This window comes from Carcharodon carcharias, chromosome 2 (genome assembly GCF_017639515.1).
Source record: "Carcharodon carcharias isolate sCarCar2 chromosome 2, sCarCar2.pri, whole genome shotgun sequence".
Classification (NCBI taxonomy): Eukaryota; Metazoa; Chordata; class Chondrichthyes; order Lamniformes; family Lamnidae; genus Carcharodon; species Carcharodon carcharias.
Window position 1 is genome coordinate 115,421,407 of NC_054468.1, and position 21,198 is coordinate 115,442,604.

Genomic DNA, 21,198 nt, shown 5'->3' on the forward strand with positions numbered 1-21,198 from the left:
AGGGTCCAAGCATGAGCAAGGTGCAAGGATTTATTCAATGCTTTCTCTTCCGATCCTGCTATTCCATTGATTGCTTTTTCTTTTGCTCTTGCATTTGTTCCACTGTATGTCTGTCTTTAGTTTGTATGTTTGTTGACAAGGGTGTGTACATCAGACAACAACATATGGCTAATGTATTACAAGTACCGATATATTATTCTGAAATGCAGCCAGTATTTTCAAAACTTTCAACATAACATTGGTAGATTGGGTCAAAAAATAAATAAACAAGCAATATCATGTTTCTGATGGTACAGCTTGACAAGTTATTTTGATAGCTATCAGCCATCTGGTTCATGATATCAAATTTCAGCATTATTTTAAATAGCGGGGGTTGGGGCTTATATTTTAGCGCTTAAAAATAAAACTGCATGCTCATCCTAAACTATTCTCCAACACGACAGTCTTATTTCTGTCATGTGACGTCCATGCTGAACTTGGCAGTCTTTTTTTCTGTCTGCTAATGTTAGTGTCGCATGTCTTGTTGTGTGTAATGATCCAAAGTTGAATTAATATCCTTTTTAATAATAATGGAAACAATTGTTCCTTTGAAATGTTGTGCACTGAAAAATGTAATATGTGCTCGGTCCAGACTTGGCCACATTTTTTCTGAACGATATGATATATCGGTATACTAAAAACTTCCTGAAATATCTGCCTGCCTGATGCAGTTAGAAATTTGAGTATAAGATGTCCCGCTTCGCGTCGTAATTTCGGTTTTGACCTTATGGTGATCTGTTCTACTTGTGCAGACTCAAGTCAAGTGATGCTTACAAGAAGGCTTGGGGAAATAATCAAGATGGGGTCGTGGCCAGTCAACCTGCTCGTGTGATGGATGAACGTGAGCAGATGGCTATCAGTGGGGGATTTATTCGCAGGTGAGATGAGTCATTTAAGGCCACAATTCAAAAGTCGAAAGATGCACTATAAATTGGACTTTACCACAGACATTAAAAACACAAAATATCAATTGTTAACTGAAAGGGCAAGCTTATCCATGAAAATGGACTGTGACATTTTACCAGTGGGAAGGACACACAGTTCTCCACAGTAATCAGAAAGCTTAGAACTCATTGGGTGGAATTTAATGTAACTCACCCAGGTCCAGTCCACTGGTTAGAGAACCGGTAAGAAACCCGCATCGCTTCTGAGGGGAAGGCCCACTGGCCAGCACCGGGGCCTTCCCTGGGATTCAGGACTCCAGAGGCGGAAATCCCGCCCGCAGAGAACTGTCGACCAATCAGAGGCTGATGGCTCTCCATTGCCGGCAGCGCCACCAGGAGCAGTGGCTGCTACCGGTAATGCTTCAGAGTCTTCGGTCATCAGCAGTCATCATGGGATCCCTGTACTCAGGTGAATGAGGGCGGAGAAGGGGGTTATGGGGGATGGGGGTTAGGGAATCAGAGGCAAGGGTAGGAGCGGTGGATTTCAACGGTCACCCCCTCTTCCCTATGCCAGGCCCCTTGAGCGGACACTAAGTACCTTTAAAAGAGGGACTCACCCGAGTCACTGCAGGCAAGCCCAATAAGGTTTGTTGCGCAACATTTCAGGCTGTGATGCTCACATGTAATCCCTGAGCCATTACTAAATTCCAGTGGGCCCAGGGATAATTGGTGTCAATTTGCTCAATAATAAGTCTAATTGACATCCCTCCATGAGTAGCTGAGTTTCCCCCATAGGCCCATTCCCACCTCCAACTTAATCATGGGAGGTTTTCCTGCTGCCAGGTGACTGACATGTGGATCTCCTGCGATTAAGTGGGCCTGACTGTTATGTTTCCTACCGTGACCATCTGCATTAAATCATAAAATCAGAGAAAGGTTACAACACAGAAGGAGACCATTTGGTCCACCATGTCTGTACTGGCTCTTCAAAGGAGCCACTCCCTTGCTTTCCCCCCCCACTAACCCTGCACATTCTTCCTTTTCAGACAACAATCCAATTCCCCCTTGAATGCCTTGATTGAATCTGCCTCCACTACACTCTCAGCCGGGCATTCCAGGTCCTAACCACTCGCTGTGTGAGAAAGCTTCTCCTCATGTTGCCACTGCTTCTCTTGCCAATTGCCTTAAAACTGTTTCCTCTTATGCCCGATCATTCTACCAATGGGAACATTTTCTATCTATCTACTCTGTCCAGACCCCTCATGATGTTGGATACTTAGATCAGATCTCCTCTCAACCTTCTCTCCAAAGAAAACAGCCCCAGCTTCTCCAATCTGTCTACATAACTGAAGTTCCTCATCCCTGGAACCATTCTCATCAATCTTTTCTGCACTCTCTCCAATGCCTTCACATCCTTCTTAAAGTGTGGTGCTCAGAACTAAACACTGAACCAATAATTTATACAGGTTTCACATAAGCCTTTGTACTCTACGCCACTATTGATAAAGCCCAGAATGCTATATGCCTTATTAACCCATCTCTCAACCTCACCCTGCCACCTTCAATGACTTACACACATATACACACAGGTCCCTCTGTTCCTGCACCTCTTTAGCATTGTAGCCTTTATTTTGTATTGTCTGTCCGCATTCTTCCTACCAAAATGAATCACTTCACACTTTTCTGCATTAAATTTCATCTGCTATTTGACTGCCCATTCCACCAACCTGTCTGTGTCCTTCTGTAGTTCTACAGTATCCTCAGCACAGTTTCCAATACTTCCTAGTTTTGTATCATCTGTGGATTTTGAAATTGTGCCCTCAAGGTCTCGGTCATTAATATATGTATATCAGGAAAAGCAGGGACAAGAGCAAACCCAGCCTATTGTCGCTGTTGAGATATTGTGTTGTCTCTTTGTCGTATTTCCAGACTACCAGATGCTTTTTACTGATTGTTATGTGCTTTGCAGACCTGTGAAATAACACCTATAATTTTCACAATAATAGCAAAGCAATACAATGAAATTAGATAATAAGGCCACTAAAATAGATTTGTTTTATATACAAAATTTATGAAAAGCTGTACCAGTAAGTACAGAAGATTTATAATAATTATCTTAAGAATCGCACAGAGAAACAGGCTGGTTAACATGTTGTAGGTATAACAGCAGTATATAGGCCGACTATGATGAAAGCTGAAAAGTTAGAAATCATGGGCGGAATTTTACGGCCCCATTTCAGCAGGGACAAGGCCGTAAAATGTGGTGAGACATTCTAAACCTCATTGGCTTTGGCAGGAACGTAAAATCCCACTGCCGTAAAATTTAGCCCCATATCACTGCAGCATGTAACCCCCAAATATTTCTGCTACTTTGAGTTTGATCTTTTAAACATATTCTGTGGCTCTTTATCTTGAACATGGTAACCTGTCACAGACAGGAGGGTTCAATTTAAACCAAACTAATTTCTCCTCTCTCACCACACCACATAAACAGAAAGGGGTTTTTGATTTGCTTCCCCCTTAATAAGCAGTGGCATTTTCCCCAACTCCTCAGTTTTCATCTGATCCAATTTTTCTATTAATAACCCCACAGCAAACTCAAGATAGGATGAACTCGAATGGTTAGTTTATTTGCACATACTCAAAACACAGGAGGAGAGTCACAACATTGCCTCCTTTGCATTCATACAGTATAAGAGGAAATGAGAAAAGAAAGATTTACAGTGCTGAGAAATATTGCTTCACATGGGTTCCAGAGTACAGAATCAAAGCCCAATGGGATATTCCTTCACAAAGGACATTGGGTTGAAAACTGATGCTTGATAATTCACTTTTCCAATAGAATTGACTTCACATGGTGAGATAAGCATACATAGATGAATTATTCTTCTAGGTGCAGAATTTCCAGTAAAAATAGTGTAGATGAGGGCCAGATATCCATCCTGGGCCAGAGCTCCTTGCCTGTGATGCTACTAGTTAGATGTTAAAATGGCAGACTGACTTTGCAGTTCCACAAGGCAATATTACTGGTTCCACAAGCTAGAAGTCCATTCACATGACTCCCACCTCTCTACTCTGGCTTTCACGAGGGATGTGTGTCCCTTGTTTGGGTCCCTGAGATGATTAAATGTCTCAACCATTAAGAATTGAAAGGAAGGTTGTGGGGCCCTGCATCTCAGCAGGCGAGTGGACTCCAGTTGGCCAACTTGGATTATGAAATGCAGATGGCCTTTGCATAGGTCTGGTTGAATTTGGTCTGTGCAGCCCACAGGGTGGTCCTTAGTATCTCCTGAGGGATAATGAGATGCAAGTTTCTCCAATACTGCCAGGTAGCTCTTTGCATAAGGGGCACAGACAGACATAGATTCAGTTTTTGAGATAACAATGGGCATATGCCTACATATATTTTCGAAAAAAAAATACAGGGTGAGATCTTAGTCCCCTCAAAACCTCATGGGGTGGATTTTATGGAGGCCCAGCAGTGCCAGAACTCAATAGTGGACATTGCTAGGACTAAAAACAAAGATAAAAACAAAAAAACTGCGGATGCTGGAAATCCAAAACAAAAACAGAATTACCTGGAAATGCTGCCAGACATTGCTGGGCCAACGAAGAGAGCAATGGATCGGGGAACATCCCTTGAAAATGCCTAAACAAAGGCTGCACGCAGTTTAATTTCATTCAGTTTGGCTAAATAGAAACTATTGTTGCTGGTAAATTGAAAATTTGCCTAACAGACAGGCATGGCATGCCCCTAATCAATTTTAAAAGAGGTACTATGCTGTTTAATGTAATTTCTATGCTGTAGAGCCCAGCCTAAAGCATATGAGCCAAATCATATATTTTAAAGAAATGTTCCTCTAATGCAGGGTAACCAATGATGCCCGGGAAAATGAGATGGATGACAATTTAGAGCAAGTCGGTGGTATCATTGGCAATCTTCGCCACATGGCCCTTGATATGGGCAATGAGATCGACACACAGAACCGTCAGATCGACAGGATTATGGAGAAGGTAAGATTATCAGCATAGCAATTTTTTAAAAAAAGTCTTAATTCATTCTATCTTTTCTTTTATAAAAGATTTAACAACAGTCATGATAAGTAACCATACACACAAAAAAAGCTCAAGTACAATGATAATTCAATACACTTCCATTCGGAAGAGAAAGAGAAAGAAAGGAGAAGTAGGAGGAAGAAGAAACCAAGAAAAGCAAAAATGGGAAAAAACAACCCTTCCCAAACCCCCACAGAATAAATAATAAGAAAATCAACAACAATCATAGGTCAGATATGGTTTCACCTGATGTAATATATACAACCTAATTAAAGTCAGTTATATGAAAGTAGACAGCTGTAGTCCCTCAAAGTAATCTAAGGAAGGTTGCCAAGCTACTTAAGATCCATCACTGAAGCCTCTTATAGTGCACTTTATTTTCTCAAGTTTAAGATTCTGCACAGCAATTTTTGAAAGATATTTGGGGTGAATATTGCATTCTTTGTAACTAGTAGCAGCTATTTCTAAACTATTGGTGTTCTTGCACTTCAAATGTACTTTGGCTTATTCATGAAACCTTAATGTTGCTATGTGTCAGAGTTAAAGTTTGAAAACTCATACTGTCCCAGTGTTAAGTAACATTTAGGTGTGGTGTCCCACATTAACATTATAAATACAGTGGGAGATAGCACACACATGAGAAAACCTCCCTCCCATTTGGCCCGTTGTCAGTCATCACAAGCAAATGTTATTCGTTCCATACCAAGCCAATTCTATGGCAAGTTACAATGTTGGAGGCAGGTGGTGAAGAGAGGACAGATATTTGGCTCATTTTAAATCCCTGTTGCTTGATCGCCAAGTCCCACAAACAGCAAGATTTAGAACCCTAACCGATCAACTTTTCCAATTTCCAAAGCAAGGTCCGTGGGGATAACTAGCTTTCACAAGAAAACAAGAGTTGAAAACAAACAAAAATGTTTTGAACCTCTTTGCATTTACAACATGTATAAACTGCACCGTGTATGAATTTTCAACAGTGGGAATCTACCGAAATTGTTTGACAGATCACTGTTGTTGTATTTAGAATATAAATGTTGCTGGATATACTGCTAACTGATTTTTGGAGAGTTTGCAATAATCTAACTCCAATGAGGATAGGAATATCATGACTTGTGAGGCCATCTTGGGGACAATGGTGCTATTTCCATCATTTGCACTCCATAAATAGTGATGCTGACACAACCCGACCTCCTGATTCGACACCTCTAGATGCTGAAACATGATTTGTGAATACATGGTCATTGGACGAAGACAAGTGAAATTCCTCATGAAAAGTTTAGCGCTGGTACAGAACAGGAAATCCAGACTCAACTAGTATCTGAAAAGAATGAATGTGCAGGATTGCAGGGAGAAGGCAGGGCAAAAGGCACTAGATGCATTGCTCATTTGGAGAGTCAGGACAGATAAAATGGGCCGAATATCTCCCTTCTGTGTTATAACAATTCTGTGACCTTCTCATTGCACTTATCGCAGGGCAGCTGTTCCTGTTTGATCATTTTAGTGCTCAGAAATCACTTCATTATAAATCACCCGCTCTAGACTTTTGTTATTTTTGTCACTGATCCCTGATGAACAGGCAACACTTAGGCTCAATGGCTAAACCATGGGCAGTTACCTGTGGAATAACAGGTTGTTTTGATCAGACTCGTACAGATGGAATAGTGATCAGAAATACAAACAAACAAGAATTGAAAAAGTTCCTGCCATCATTCATCTTTCTGCTCCTAAGTTTCAGCTGTGGAGAGGAGGTAGTCCCACTACACTGTGGTGTCCTGACCTAGCGTAATGGATTAACATGATCCCAGAACCTAAATAACCTCATATTACTGGAGCAACTAAACCACACATGTGGGTTGTGCAAGTCAGGTTGTCAACTCCAATCAGACATAGGCCTGCAGGTTTCATCACATGACCAAGCTGGCCTACCCAGTCAAACAGCCTTGAATCGCCCCATCTCCAATATTGCTGAAAAGGGAGACATATTGCTGAAGCTTTTCACCTTGCACTCATCAGGACAAATGCAATAATGCCAAATTTCAAATGATCACATTATTTCATACTATAGGAGAAAAGGGTGCTGATTTGTTGGCAATTTAATTCTGATTGGCTGCGATGTTGCCATGGAGAAAGCAATGAGGAACTACAGCACTTGATGAACAAGCCTGAGTGTGCAAATAACTACCAATAACAACAACCAATTTAAGATAATCCGATGACCTCGTAACATGAAATAAAAACAGAAAATACTGGAAAAACTCAGCAGATCTGGCAGCATCTGTGGAGAGAGAAACAGAGTTAACGTTTCATGTCCATGTGACTCTCCTTCAGAGCTAAAGAGAAGTGGAAATGTGATGGATTTTATACTGTTTAAGAGGAGGTGGAGCAAGATAGAAGCTCAGGGATAGGTGGTGAATAAGGAGAGATTGACATATATGTCATGGACACAAGAAAAAGGGAGTGCTAATGGTGGTGGTAAAGAATAAATAAGGTGCTAATAATGGCATAAAGGTAGGATGGCAGAAGATGTTAATAGCAGAATAAGGGTCAATGCTCTGTAAAGGTACAATACAGAAACAAGTGACAGATGGCCCTGTGGGGGAGAGGGTGTTGAGGAAAAAAGGATTTTAAATATGAACAAATAGATAAAGGAATAAAATTAAGTTTTTTAAAAAGTGAATAAATAAACAAAAATTGGACTAAAAAAAGAGTGTCAGGATGGAGGAGAGTTTGTGGTCTGAAGTTGTTGAACTCAATGTTAAGATCGGAAGGCTATAATGTCCTTATTTGGAAGATGAGGTGCTGTTCCTCCAGTTTGCTTTAGGCTTCACTGGAACATTGCAGCAGGCCAAGGATGTACACATGGGCATGAGGCCAAGATGGTGAGTTGAACTGGCAAGTGACAGGGTTATGCTTGCAGACTGAGTGTAAGTGGTCCGCAAAGCGGTCACCCAGCACTGCTTCACCTGAAAGGAGTGTTTGGGGCCTTGGACATTAAGGAGGGAGGAGGTAAAGAGTCAGGTGTTACACCTTCTGCGATTGCATGGGAAGGTGCTGTGGGAAGGGGATGAAGAGTTGGGGGTGATGGAAGAGTGGACCAGGATGTCCCAGAGGGAATGGTCCCTACGGATTGCTGATGGGCTGATGGGGGGGGTGAGGGGAAGATGTGCTTGGTAGTGGCATCATGCTGGAGTTGGTGAGATGTTAGGGGATGATCCTTTGAATGTGGAGGCTGCTAGGGTAAAAAGTGAGGACAAGGGGGACCCTATCATGGTTCTGGGGAGGAGGGGTAGGGGTGAGAGCAGAGGTAAGGGAGATGGGTCGGACACGGTTGAGAGCCCTGTCAATCACCATGGGGGGATACCTCGGTTAAGGAAGAAAGATGACATGTCAGAAGCACTGTTTTGGAAAGTAGCATTATCGGAATAGATGCGACGGAGGTGGAGGAACTGAGAGAATGGGGTGGAGTCCTTACAAGAAGCAGGGTGTGAGGAGCTGTAGTCGAGGTAGCTGTGGGAGTCTGTGGGCTTGTAATTAATATTGGTGTACAGTCTATCACCTGAAATGGAGACAGAGAGATCAAGGAAGGGAAGGGAAGTGTCAGAGATGGACCATGTGAAAGTGAAAAAGGGATGGAAATTAGAAGCAAAATTGATAATTTTTCCAGGCCCAGACAAGAGCATGAAGCAGCACCAATACAGTCATCGATGTACTGAAAATAGAGTTGTGGGAGGGGGCCTGAGTAAGACTGGAACAAGGAAGTCTATAGTTCTCCATGGCAATGCCTCGGCCAATCAGAGTCAACTTATCAGAATAACTGGCCTAGCCAGCGACACCCACATTGCATAAAAGAATAAAAACAACTTGCCAACCAATCAGCACCCTTTTCTCTTGTAGTATATAATGTTGCAATCATTTGAAATTTGGCATTCTTGCATTTGTCCTGATGAGTGCAAGCTTCTCTCTTTTCAGCAAGATTCAAGTTCTGTTCTACCAAGTGATATCTTCAATATTTTTGTAACTAATAAATTAAAAGAATGACAAATAGACCTTACCATTTGTGAATGCTCCTATGTTTTCTTTTTCTCCAGTGTTGCTCATGTCAGTGTCCAGAAGATTAATCTTTAATTCCTGAAGACTCCAGGGTAGTCCTGGAGGATTGACAATTCAGTGCGTACAGATGTTTCACTGCCTTTTGGCCTGCAGCATGGAACAATGAAACATCTGCACACATTGCAAAGGGACAGATGCTATGTGCCATTGCTTGGCAATGTTACGCTGGGGTGCTCCAGTGTGCTGCACCTCTGTGACTTACCATTACATCAGCATTAGCAGCACTTATATCCTGTTAATTGATCATTTCCTATCTACTGCTTACTTGGGAATAAAGTATTTGCATAAGGAATTTGTTTAGGCACAGACTTTATCTTCATTTACTCTGCAGAGTTGGCTCAGTGGGAAAAACTGAATAAATTGAATACATTGCTTTTATGAACATGCTGTGCTGAAGGGCTGAGATTGATTTTTTTTAATAGTGTGTGTAGGGTAAATGCTGAGAGGCTGTTTCCTCTGACTGGGGAATCTGGAATCCAGGGTCACGGCGTCAGGAGAAGGGGCGGACATTTAGGACTGAGATGAGGAGATATTTTTTCACTCATAGTTATGAATCTTTGGAATTCTCTACCTCAGAAAGCTGTGGATATTCAGTCGTCGAGTATATTCAAGACAGAGGCCGATAGTTTTTTTTTTCACTGAAGGGATTAAGGAATATGGGGAATTTTTTTTTATTTGTTCAGGGAATGTAGGTATCGTGTTTATTGCCCATCCCTAATTGCCCTTGTTCAGAGGGCATTTAAGAGTCAACCACATTGCTGTGGGTCTGGAGTCACATGTAGGCCAGACCAGGTAAGGGATGGCAGATTTCCTCCCCTAAAGGATATCAGTGAACCAGGTGGGTTTTTTTGACAATTATCAGACTTTTAATTCCAGATTTTTTAAATTGAATTCAAATTTCACCATCTGCTGTGGTGGAATTTGAACCTATTGCCCTGGGTCTCTGGAATACTATACTAATACTAATAATATGCCACCACCTCCCCTAAGGTGTGGAAGGTGGAGTTGAGGTATATGATTCATCAGCCATGATCTTATTGAATGGTGGAGCAGGCTGGAAGGGCCAAATGGCCTAATACAGCCCCTATTTCTTATGTTCTTATGTATCCTAATAGCATTTTATGTCACTAGCTTGCAGTTTAATTATTCTTTATATCAGTATTTTGGCCTTATTCATTTGCCTTTCCTCCTTTACAAAATGACTGTGTGCATTTTTGTTTTAAATTTCAGGCCGAATCCAATAAAACCAGGATCGATGAAGCTAACCAACGTGCAACAAAGATGCTGGGAAGTGGCTAAGCCCTGCAGGAAAGTGCACTACTCCCTGGCACTCTTCAGAAAGCAGCGTACAGTTTGATTTGTTTTGTGGTATTTACTGAATAGGTTTGCACACATACACACGACAGACCCAGTGTAAAAGTTGCCCTGTGTAGCTTGTCATATTTTTAACCAGAGTACTTGTAATTATTTATTTCTAGATAAATCTCTTTCCAAAGGATGTATATAGGGCTGGATTGGTGGCTTTAGCTCACTCGTGACGTTGACAGCTTGTTTTCCCTTTTTCTTTTCATTATCAAAGTTTGCTTGGTCAGGTAGGAATGCGATAAAAGCTGTTTTTCTTTAAAATTGCAGGATGTACAGTATTGTCCTTGTGAACTGTGTCACTACACAAAGCTACTGCCATGTTCCTAAGGGTGTTGTGATGGTAAAAATGCATAGTTAAAAAAAAAATCTGTTGTCTTATGTTCATTTCACAGAACCATTCTAACTTAACGTCAAGGAAGTGTGGTGTATGTAACTGTAATCGTCCTTACACTGAGGTGATGTACTCATACAATTATGCATGATATTAACTGTAAGACCTTCTGCTAAAATGATCTTCACATGGCAGTAGCGCCTTGGCAAAGCATGCTCAGTATTGGGACACAGTTGATACTAGGTTATATCTGCAAGTCTACAGTAGTGCCACATTTTATGTTGTAGAAACAAAATTGTGAACATGGTGTAAAATAAGGATAAAGCATTTACTAAATGAACAATTTCTGCAAAGAGTATGCAGTTAGCTCAAAACGAGAAAACTCGTTGAAGTGAAACATATTGGCAGTGGTTAGACATTCTATCCACAAGGTTTAGATGCTGCTACTGGTGTTTATACTCGATGGAAAGATTGCACTAATAGGGGAAAGTAGTTGTGTACATAGGCCTGAATATTTATGAAAGATATGTAGTTTTTATAAAGAAATTGTATTTTGTTTGTTTTTACCCTGTGTGTTTTGTAAAGTTTCTTGTTGCTTTATGTATTTAGAGCTATGCACAGCAAATAGCTGGACTGTGTTAATGAAATTACTGAACTAAAGTAGCAAAACTGTTGAGATAACTGTTATTGTAGCATGTAATGTGGAATTCCTTCTGCCTCCTGTTAGTTTGTGAAATGGTTAACATTTTGTAGCTAGTTAAAATGATTAAAAATTACAAACATTAAACTATGTGCAGTTTAGTTTATTGCCCTTAAAACTTTCTGAAAAATCTATGATGCACCTTGAAGCAGTTTCATCTCTTTGATCCCATGGGGAGAAGAGTTCCTTTGTGCATCACATTTAAGAAAACCAGAAATCTCTTTATAAAGGAGATGTCTACTGTTTTCTATACTTAGCACACAATGGAAATCTCCCCATGTGACCTAAACTAGTTATTAAATTCAGTGATTGAACATTTTCCAATTCTTTTAAAGATCATCTGACATGTGCGTAGATCCTTTGAGAATTTTCATATATCAGCAGATAGCAATTTCCAACACCTTTAGATTATTTTAGAAATCTCTGGTTAGGTCATAATTCAATGCTCATGTTCATTACTGTGTTGGTGGCTAGCAGTGAGGATTTCAATTTCGCTTCATCCTCTATATACTGATAGGTGTCTCTTAAAATCTCATTTCAAATCAATAGCTTGTTGATGAACATGCAAATGAGAATAGTTCTGTGTCAGTGCATTAAAGTTATGGATTGACATTTATTGATAATAATAACAGCAATATGATAACCTCATGTTTGGGAGATTACTGTATTAGTGACCTAGTTCCTTCTTGTTAAGCCTGTTTTTAGTTTTTCACCTTGTGAAACACAGGGAAAACAGAATGAAGATGTAGAATAGCTAACTGTGAGAAAAATTATGTTAAACATATGTATAGAAAAAAAAACAGACAATAACATTTTGCAAAGCATATCCAAGCCTTCTTTAATAGGTTTTGCTTGCATGTGGTTACTCAAGGCCCAAGCTAGACATGTGAGGGGGAAATCAAGTTGAGCTACATATCATTGCATCTGGTGGGATCCATATGCCCTCACTCGACATGGGTAAAAAGGCAGAATGAGAAAGCAAGAAAAACAGAAGAGAAACAAGAAGAGATGCCACGCACAATTATACACCAGAATGGGCTGCAGGCTGTTGATGGAACAGTGACCCAGAACTTGCTGGATTCAGGCACATTGTGGGATTCTCTCACCCTTTAGCTTGAAATTTTGTGCACTGCAGGAAATGCAAGCTATTTAATGGGGCTTCTGGGACCTTGGTAAATGAGGGGACCAACAGTCCATTTCCTTAACCCATGATATTTGATGATTAAGAAGGAAACAATGGAGATGAAACCACAGTAAATTAGACTTAATTCAGGTACAGAAAGAGAAATAAACAGAGGGAAAGAAAGATTGGATTGAGAGACAGAAAGAAAGATAAAAGAGAAAAAATAAACTCTCCGACAATAATTTGCTACCTGTAGGAATGAGATTCCACAGTTTCAGTTGTTCTTTTCTGGGCCAGAGAGGTTGTGGTATGGCAGGAAGATAAATCCCATATTTAAAAAGGTATTTACACCAGTACCAGCCCTTTTGATGTGAGTTTAATTAACATTTAATGTGCAAATGCAGCACATTATTGCATCTGGTGGGATCCATATGCTTTTACTTGACATGGATAAAGAGACAGAATGAGAAAGCAAGAAAAACAGAAGAGAAATGAGAAGAGGTACCATGCACAATTGTATACCAGAATGGGCTGTAGGCTGTTGATGGAACAATGAAACAGAACCTTCTCACGGGAAGACTTAAGGTGCGTTATTGTTTTCGCATTCCTCATGGCAAAGTGGGGCAAATTGTTCAGCAACTTGCATGAATCACAATTCATAGGATATCTCTTCCTCAGTATGTGGACTATTTTCACATTAATAACAGCAAGCACCATTGAACTTGCTATTGTTTTGTCAGTAAATCTTGGCCCAATATCAAAACAGTCCATAATTTGTTTAACCTTCCTCTAAATATTTCTTCAGCTCCTATAAATTTTGGAAATTTTTGCCAAAGCTTCATTTTGTGGATTGCCTAACCTCATTGTGGACTGGAGCCATGCACTGAGCTACATTCACAATTTATTACTTTTCTGGCATTCCTACTTCAGCCTCTGAGGCAGTGAATACCCATTTCAAGAGAGTGTAGCCACTCTCCAAGTGTCCTTTTCCTTATGGTTCTCCCATACAAATAACCCAGGATACTCAATGCTGATATTAGATGAAAAAAAAAGGCGGGGTGCGGAGGTGGGGAAACAATCCATTCCCAGTATGATATCCATCTGTTCTTGAAGATTACAAAATATTTTGTCTTAAGGGTTCAGGCATTCTGAGAATTTGCCTTCCTGATGTTATGCTGAGGTTATCCATATAATAGTTAATTTAAAGGGCGAGAAATAGCATAGTTAAAGGTGACTAATCAACTAAGTTGAAATACTGGTTGTGAAACAAATTTACCTGCTATTCTAGCATTGTATAGAAAGCTGTAGTTTTCATTTATTGTGACTTTGTGGACCATTGGGGATCATCTGTTCTGCTGCTGAAGCCTAGAAGTCTATTGGTATTGTGAGTGGGAGGGTCCTCTGCCTTAGCCCAAATATCATCACTTGTGCTTTTGACTAGAGGAGACCTCATGCTTATACATATGCTTGCATTACCCTGGATGTATGAAGCTAATCAGCCAGGACTGGAATGCACCCAAGTCAAATCAGACACTTAGGATGGGAAGAGGATAGAGAACAAAAGGCAACATTGGTACACAAAACATGAGACTGTCCAATGAAGGATGACCATCATGGAATGGACCACGTGCTTAAGCCAAAGGAAACATTTAATTGGACTGTAGGAAACAACTGAACAAGTTAGTGGTGCCATGAAAGTGATTAATTACCAATACTGGCTGGAAAGCAATGAAGGAAACATAAGTTTTATTAATAAGAATTTGGGATGAAGGATAGCAGAGCACAAAACAAGGAACAAGAGTCAAAATAAGAAACACAACTGACACAATAATCTAGTCAACAGCGAGTGAAAGAAAATCCCTCGTACCTCACTTTACAAGCATCAGTGATTGAAACTGCTCTTGGACAGTGCATTCTGGCTACTATGGGTCAGGGAGATTGGATTATTGACAGATATTAATTCTGGTAGGTTAAGGATAGGGCTGGATTAACTAGGAGTGGGAGGGGAATATAAATGCAAAATCCATCTGAAGGAATAGCCAGTGCAGAACTATCCCAACAGTGAACAACAGATATACAGCTGAGGTGCACACATGACTAAACCTAGGCAGCCAAAGGAAACATTTAAGGTAAGAAAACTATTTCTTGAATATTTGAAAATAGACCCTATTGTGTACTCCAAAGGAAAATAAGTCTTTCGATAAATAACTTGAAAGTAAAAGGGAACGTTAAAATTCTTGCCTTCAAAAAAGCTTTAAAAAGAGTTGATTAGCACCAGTACTGGCTGATGAACTATCATTGCCTGTATTGTGAAAAAAAAAAATGCCCTTGAGGGAAGTTTAAGTTGCACAAATGACCAAATAATAAACCTAAGCTAATAAATATAAAGATTACACATTTAAAACAATTTTGAAATATTACGGCGAAGACTTATTTGTGCTTATTTAATTTTGTGTGGATTTCTGTGTTAGGTCATTTGTTTAAGAATCAACCAAGCAGAACAAGAAAGACTGCATTGCTAAACCTTCATTATTAAAGAAATAAAATCCCTGAATACCTACATACAAAATAGTTATTTGGTAAAACTTAGAATGCTTTGGAATCATTCCGTGCAGAAGGAGACCATTTGGTCATTTGTGTCTGTGACATTTCTTCGAAAGAGCTATCCGGTTTGTCTCAGTCCCCTGCAATTTGTTTCTTATGTCCAATTCCCTCATATTCACTTCTATCGACTTGTGTTTAAGTTCAGTATCAAACTGTGGGTTATTGCAGTTGAATCTGTGTAGATTTTTAGCAATTTATTTTACAGAAGCGGAAACAACAACAACAAAAATAACAAATGAAGGGGTGGGAGGGTCACCTTGTACACGAAGCTACCATGTGCTAAAGCCATTTGAAGGGGAGATCAGTTCCACCGCTGCCCTTTGATGAATTGTGGCTGTGGTTGAGACACAATTCACCAGCTCAGGCTCCTGATTGACCAAGTGAATGTTATGGATGTAATAGAGCATGAACAAGTTGTTTGCAGGCTATGTGAGTTCTGATCCACCAGCTCGGGATCCCGAATGAGCATGTTAATGTTGATGAGATGACCAAGCATGTCCAATTGACCATAGGCTATGCAAGCTCAATTTTGCACGCTGAGTCTGATTTGGATTGATATAAATAAGACAGTCCTAACTACTATATTAAGAATTCTTTCCGGTGGCATGGCAGTGAGAGGACACCAAGGATTCTAATCCCTCGCTGCCACTGTGGATCCTCATCAGGCTCTGGAAAGGGAGATGAGCCAAGCTGAACTTTTTATTCAGACATCCAGAGGTAAGAAATGACCATTTAAGTATTTTTTTTTTGTGTGTGAAAATCTGAATCGTTGAACCTTATGTGGGCACACTCGAAAGCCCAGAACAACAGTGCAATCCATCTCTTCGATCTTAAACCTAAGAGCTGTTCGATCATGTGGACCCGGAACTCCCTAATCAATACATTCTTAAATCATTCAAGGGTTTTGAAGTGCAAGTTTAAAAATGCTGTGTGAACCTGTGTGTTGGAAAGAAATGGGCTTATTAGTCTTCTAGTGACAGCTTCATCCTTAGTTTGAATCTGGGCTGAAGAAAACATACCAGCAGAAACTATACCGTCAGGGATTTAAGCAGCTAATTTTTTCTAGATCGGCTTGTTCAATATAGAGTTTTGGCCTGATGAGTTTGAGCTGCAATTCAACTCCCAAGTGTCTTTATTATTAAGAAACAAGCCCCAGTAGATTAACTGGCTCCTCGACTACAGGCTACTGTGCATGTGTCAAATAGGCACCGAGCTTGTACGTTATTTGCAGCTTTTCTATTGTGAAGATATGATTTTTTTTTATTTGTAATGACATTGGGCCACTTTGCTTCTTTTCTTGCCTCTGTTTTTGACTGCTCAATGGCTAATTTGTTTTAGTCCTTCATGGGATGTGGGTGTCACAAGCAAGGTCAGCGTTAATGCCCATCCCTAATTCCACTTGAGGATCGCCTTCTTGAACAGCTGCAGCCCATGTGATGAAGGTACACCCACAGCGCTGTTTGCTAGGGAGTCCCAGGATTTTGACCCAGCGACCCATGAAGGAGCGTCAATATATTTCCAAGTCAGGACGGTATACGGTATAAGAGGCGAGCTTGCCAGCAGTGTGTTCCCATGTGCCTGATACCCTTACTCTTCAACAATTGTGGAAGGCATTGTATAATAGATTTTGGTAATTTTTATGCTTGTTTCTTATCTCATTTTAACAGTGGTGTTTTATAAGTAAATTTGGATCTTTTTCCTGTTTGTGGTTTTCCTCTAATTGTGGTTTAACTTTGGTTTCTTTAGACCTATTTTCAAAGCCAGGTTTCAGACTGACCTTCAATATATATCTTTTGCTCTTCTCTTTTTGATTTATTGGATTATTCTCTGTTTCTCTCTGTGCTAATAATTTTCAACTTGCTGCCCTGGCCTGAAACTGGCATTTCAGATCAGTGTTCTAACTGGCCTGTTTTAATTTATCTTAATCTATCCCAATGTTGTCATCAATCTGTTGGGATAGGTTGGCTTATCAAAAAATTGCACTGCCTATATGTTGCAAGTAGAAAAAAATCTTGCATATGACGTTACAGGTAAGATCTGGAATGTGTTGCCTGAGAGTGTAGTGGAGGCAGGTTCAATTGAGACATTTAAGAGGGAATTGGATTATTATTAGAGAATTGTTAAAGGAAGAATGTGCAGGGTTACAGGGAGAAAGCGGGGAAATTGCATTAGGTGAATTGCTCATTCGAGAGCCAGCACAGACATGACAGGCCAAATGGCCTCCTTCTGGCCTGTAACAATTCTTTGATTCCAGAATTCTGATCTGTGACCCATACTTCCTATCCACAAACCTTGCCTCCTATTATTAATGATTTTGAGTCAGATATTGTATGTCGATGTTTAACATTTAAAATGCCTGTGTAAGCATTTGTCATGGGAAATGCCCATCTAAAGATGTGAATATTTTCTAAACATGTCACACTGTAGTTCCACAGTATTAGCACTAGGTGATGCTGTGGATCAGTCCTTGAAATCTCTTCCTCTCATTTTGCTTTTCAGATAAGCTTGATGTTTCTTGACATATTCTTATTAGCATTTTAAAAATTCTTTCCAGTCTTCTGTTTCACACTTTCAACATTTGATAATCCCCTGCTCCTTTTTTCTCGATTACCCATCTACTGCTGCACCGTGTGAATTCTTCTGCGGTCTCAGGCCTGCTCTTTTCCTTTCTCTCTCTCACCCCCTCTCATGCACTCTCCCTCTCAGCCACTCTCCCTCTCTCCCTCTCAGCCTAATCCATTGCTTTCCTGTGCCTTGCTGCCTCTGCCTGATCCTTCACACATATGATGGCCCTGCAATGGCCCCTGTCCTGGCCCAAACACCACTAACACTGCCTCCCAGAGCCCCTCCTTGCACTGTTCACCCCACCATTTTGTCAGGTGCCGAACTCTTCTTCGGCCTGGATTCCCACAGTCCCCAAGTGGCATTTTAAAGATTCCCCGAAGGCTCGCTCACAATTTTTCATAAAATCCAATTATTTGGTACATTTCCAATGTCATCCTTAATCCCAATCATTCTACCTCAAAAGACACAGATGAAGGCAATGAATTGGTTCTTGAATTGCAGATGGAATTTTCCTAAAGGTTTACCCATTGAAACTATAGAAGTGTATAAATGCAAAGTACTGTGGATGCTGGAAATCTAAAATAAAAACAGAAAATGCTGGGAAAACTCAGCAGTTCTGGCAGCATCTATGTTCACAGAAACAGAGTTAACATTTTGAGTCCATATGGCTGTTCTTCAGAAATGTATATATTGGACCCGCCTCAAATCTGCGATTGCACAGTACATTTAATATTCCTTTTCCCTCCTCCCAGCAGTCAATCAGTTCCTCCTGCCCCATGACGTTTATCTCTCCCTCATATCACCTCTGACCAAAAACATTGCTTTACACCTTTCACATGCCCTCCTTCCACTTGCAGCCTCAGCACCCAAAGTGCCTGTGATGTCTACCCCTTGTCCTTCCTCACTTTCTTCTACCATATCCCTCCCTAATTTTCTGAATCGATATCCGGCACTCTATCTATTCCCTACATGTCTATTCCTACCCACAGTGTACAGCCTGTGGCACAGGTGTCATGTGCAACCCACAGGTCCACAGCACTGCCCTTCCCCCGATGCCTTTCCCTCTCCTCCTATTACCTTCTGGTCTAAATACCTGTTCCTTCCAATTACATCCCCCGCTGCAATGCCCCTACTTTACTCTTCCTTAGCCTCCTTCCCTCCGATCATCTCCAATCCCTGCCTGTATCAAATCCCTGATCATCGCTCCCGTCATTGCCACCTGAAAAATCAGCCTCTGAGCTGGATCCCTACCCATCCTCAACACTAACATACCAGCCTGCACATCAGCCTAACAAGTCCATAATCTGGCACCACTCCCCACCCTTCCAACCACCAACACCAACACCGCACACACCCACCCCACCCAATCCCCGTCTGCCCACTGCATCATAAAGTGCTGTTTCCTTTAACCTATCACCAACCAGCTCTCACCTGAACAGACATAGAAAAAGGCGGAAAACTGACGAAGGCACATTGGATGATAAAGAATTAGAAACAAGGATGGAAAACAGGAGGGGTCTGCAAAAAATGACAGAAAGAGGTGAGAGAGCGAGAGAGAGGGAGAGAATGCAGCCTCCGATTTACTTTGAGTCACAGCTTGTGGCAGATCGAAGAGTGTTAAATGAAACATTTGGAATAATGAGATCTACTTCTGCCATTTTGTAAGGGTAAGGGACACTTTCTACTGCTGGGGGGATGTCTAGGACAGGAGGGGATCTTAAAATCCGAGCCAGGCCAGATAGAAAATACATCTTCGCAAAAAGGTCGGGCAAAGTGTGAAGAAACCTCTCCCATAAGAAGCAGTAAATTATAACTCAATTCATCATTTTAAATCTGAGATCGAGATTTTTTTTGCTAGACTGGGGTATAAAAGGATATAGAGCCAAGGTGGGCGGATGGGAGTTAAGACACAGATCAGCCATGATCTTATTGAAAGAGCAAACACATGGCCTTTTCCTCCTCCTGTTTCTTATACTTGTATATGAAGTCACATGCAGAACAAGGCAGCATAAACTTAAAACTAGTATTTAGGCCATTTGAGGATTGTCCATCCCTAGTTGCCCTTGAGAAGGTGATGGTGAGCTGCCTTCTTGAACCGCTGCAATCCACATGGTGTAGGTACACCCACAGTGCTGTTAGGGAGGGAGTTCCAGGATTTTGACCCAGCAACAGTGAAGGAACGGCGATATATTTCCAAGTCAGGATGGTGAGTGGCTTGGAGGGGAACTTCCAGGTGGTGATGTTCCCATGTGTCTACTGCCCTTGTCCTTCTAGATATTAGTGGTCATGGGTTGGAAGATGCTGCCTAAGGAGCCTTGGTGAGTTCCTGCTGTGCATGTTGGTACACACTGCAGCCACTGTGCGTCAGTGGTGGAGGGGTGAATGTTTGTGGATGCCTTCCTCTTTGGCACTAACGTGGCCTGAATTGTCTCAGATCATCTCTAGTGGCATCATTTCATTTGATAGAGTTTCCATTCCGCATGTGAGAGCTGAGCACTGGCTGGAGTGCGGGGGAGGGGGAGGTGTTAGAGAGAGCCAGGCATCCTCACAAAGCCACAACTTCTGCTGAGAAATTGGTAAGAAGACTGGGTGAGATGCAAATAGCTGGCCCTGGGATCAATCAATATGCAATCTTTGTCCTTTTCAATTCTGTTCTGTGCTCATGCCGTCCACAAATATGCTTGCTGAGGCAGTGTTGATGGAAAATGCACATAATTACCGCTTCATTTAAATATACATTTGTCCTTTCCAGCATCCGGGGTAAGTGAGAGCAGGAAAGCCACTGGATGGGAATTTGGTGTAATCGTAACCCATCCTACCAGCCCGGCACTGCTGTAGCCTTCACTGTGAATGCCAGGGAAATTCTGCCCATTCACTGAGCCAACAAGCAAAAAAAAACAGCTGGATTCACTTTGCATGGAGTGAAGTTGGGTTTAAATTAAACATATGGAAATTGGGCAAATATGAAGTTTGATATATGGTAACGTTTGCAGCTGCTAAAAATCTCGCATTACTCATTCAGACCTGGCAATTTTCTTTTAACGGAGTCCCTCGTCATCTGCTAGTACACAGAAAGGAGGAGAAAACAAGCAAAATGCAAGAAATAAGAGATAATTGTATTCATCTTTGTGCCTCCAGCTGTGCCTTATTTAGACTATCAAACAAAATTACTTCTATTTCTGCCTTAGTCCATTTCCTCTCTCCATCGACTCCCACAGAGTCTATGGGTCCGATTTTAACTCTGTGCGAGTGGATGGATTTTGAATGAGTTAAAATCGGGCCCATATAAGTTCAAGTCAAAACAGACCATACACTGACGTATCTCCTTGTTTCTTGGTGCAACATGTTCTGAGATTTGAGGTACCTTTACTGAAGTGGACTAAACGACAGATGTGAGTCTCCCTGTCTATCAGCAGAAGGC

General features: G+C 41.1%; 1 protein-coding gene across 2 annotated transcripts in view; it reads left to right on the top strand.

The window, feature by feature from the left end:
• snap25a (synaptosome associated protein 25a) overlaps nucleotides 1–11,572 on the top strand; it is a 124,501-nt gene extending 112,929 nt beyond the window's left edge. For both annotated transcript variants that reach the window (XM_041174622.1, XM_041174631.1), the window contains exons 6-8: nucleotides 792–917; nucleotides 4,793–4,937; nucleotides 10,320–11,572. In XM_041174622.1, coding sequence (XP_041030556.1) covers nucleotides 792–917; nucleotides 4,793–4,937; nucleotides 10,320–10,388 — 340 coding nt within the window. In that variant the 3' untranslated portion in view covers nucleotides 10,389–11,572. The remainder of the gene's footprint in view (nucleotides 1–791; nucleotides 918–4,792; nucleotides 4,938–10,319) is intronic.
• Nucleotides 11,573–21,198: the final 9,626 nt, after the last annotated feature.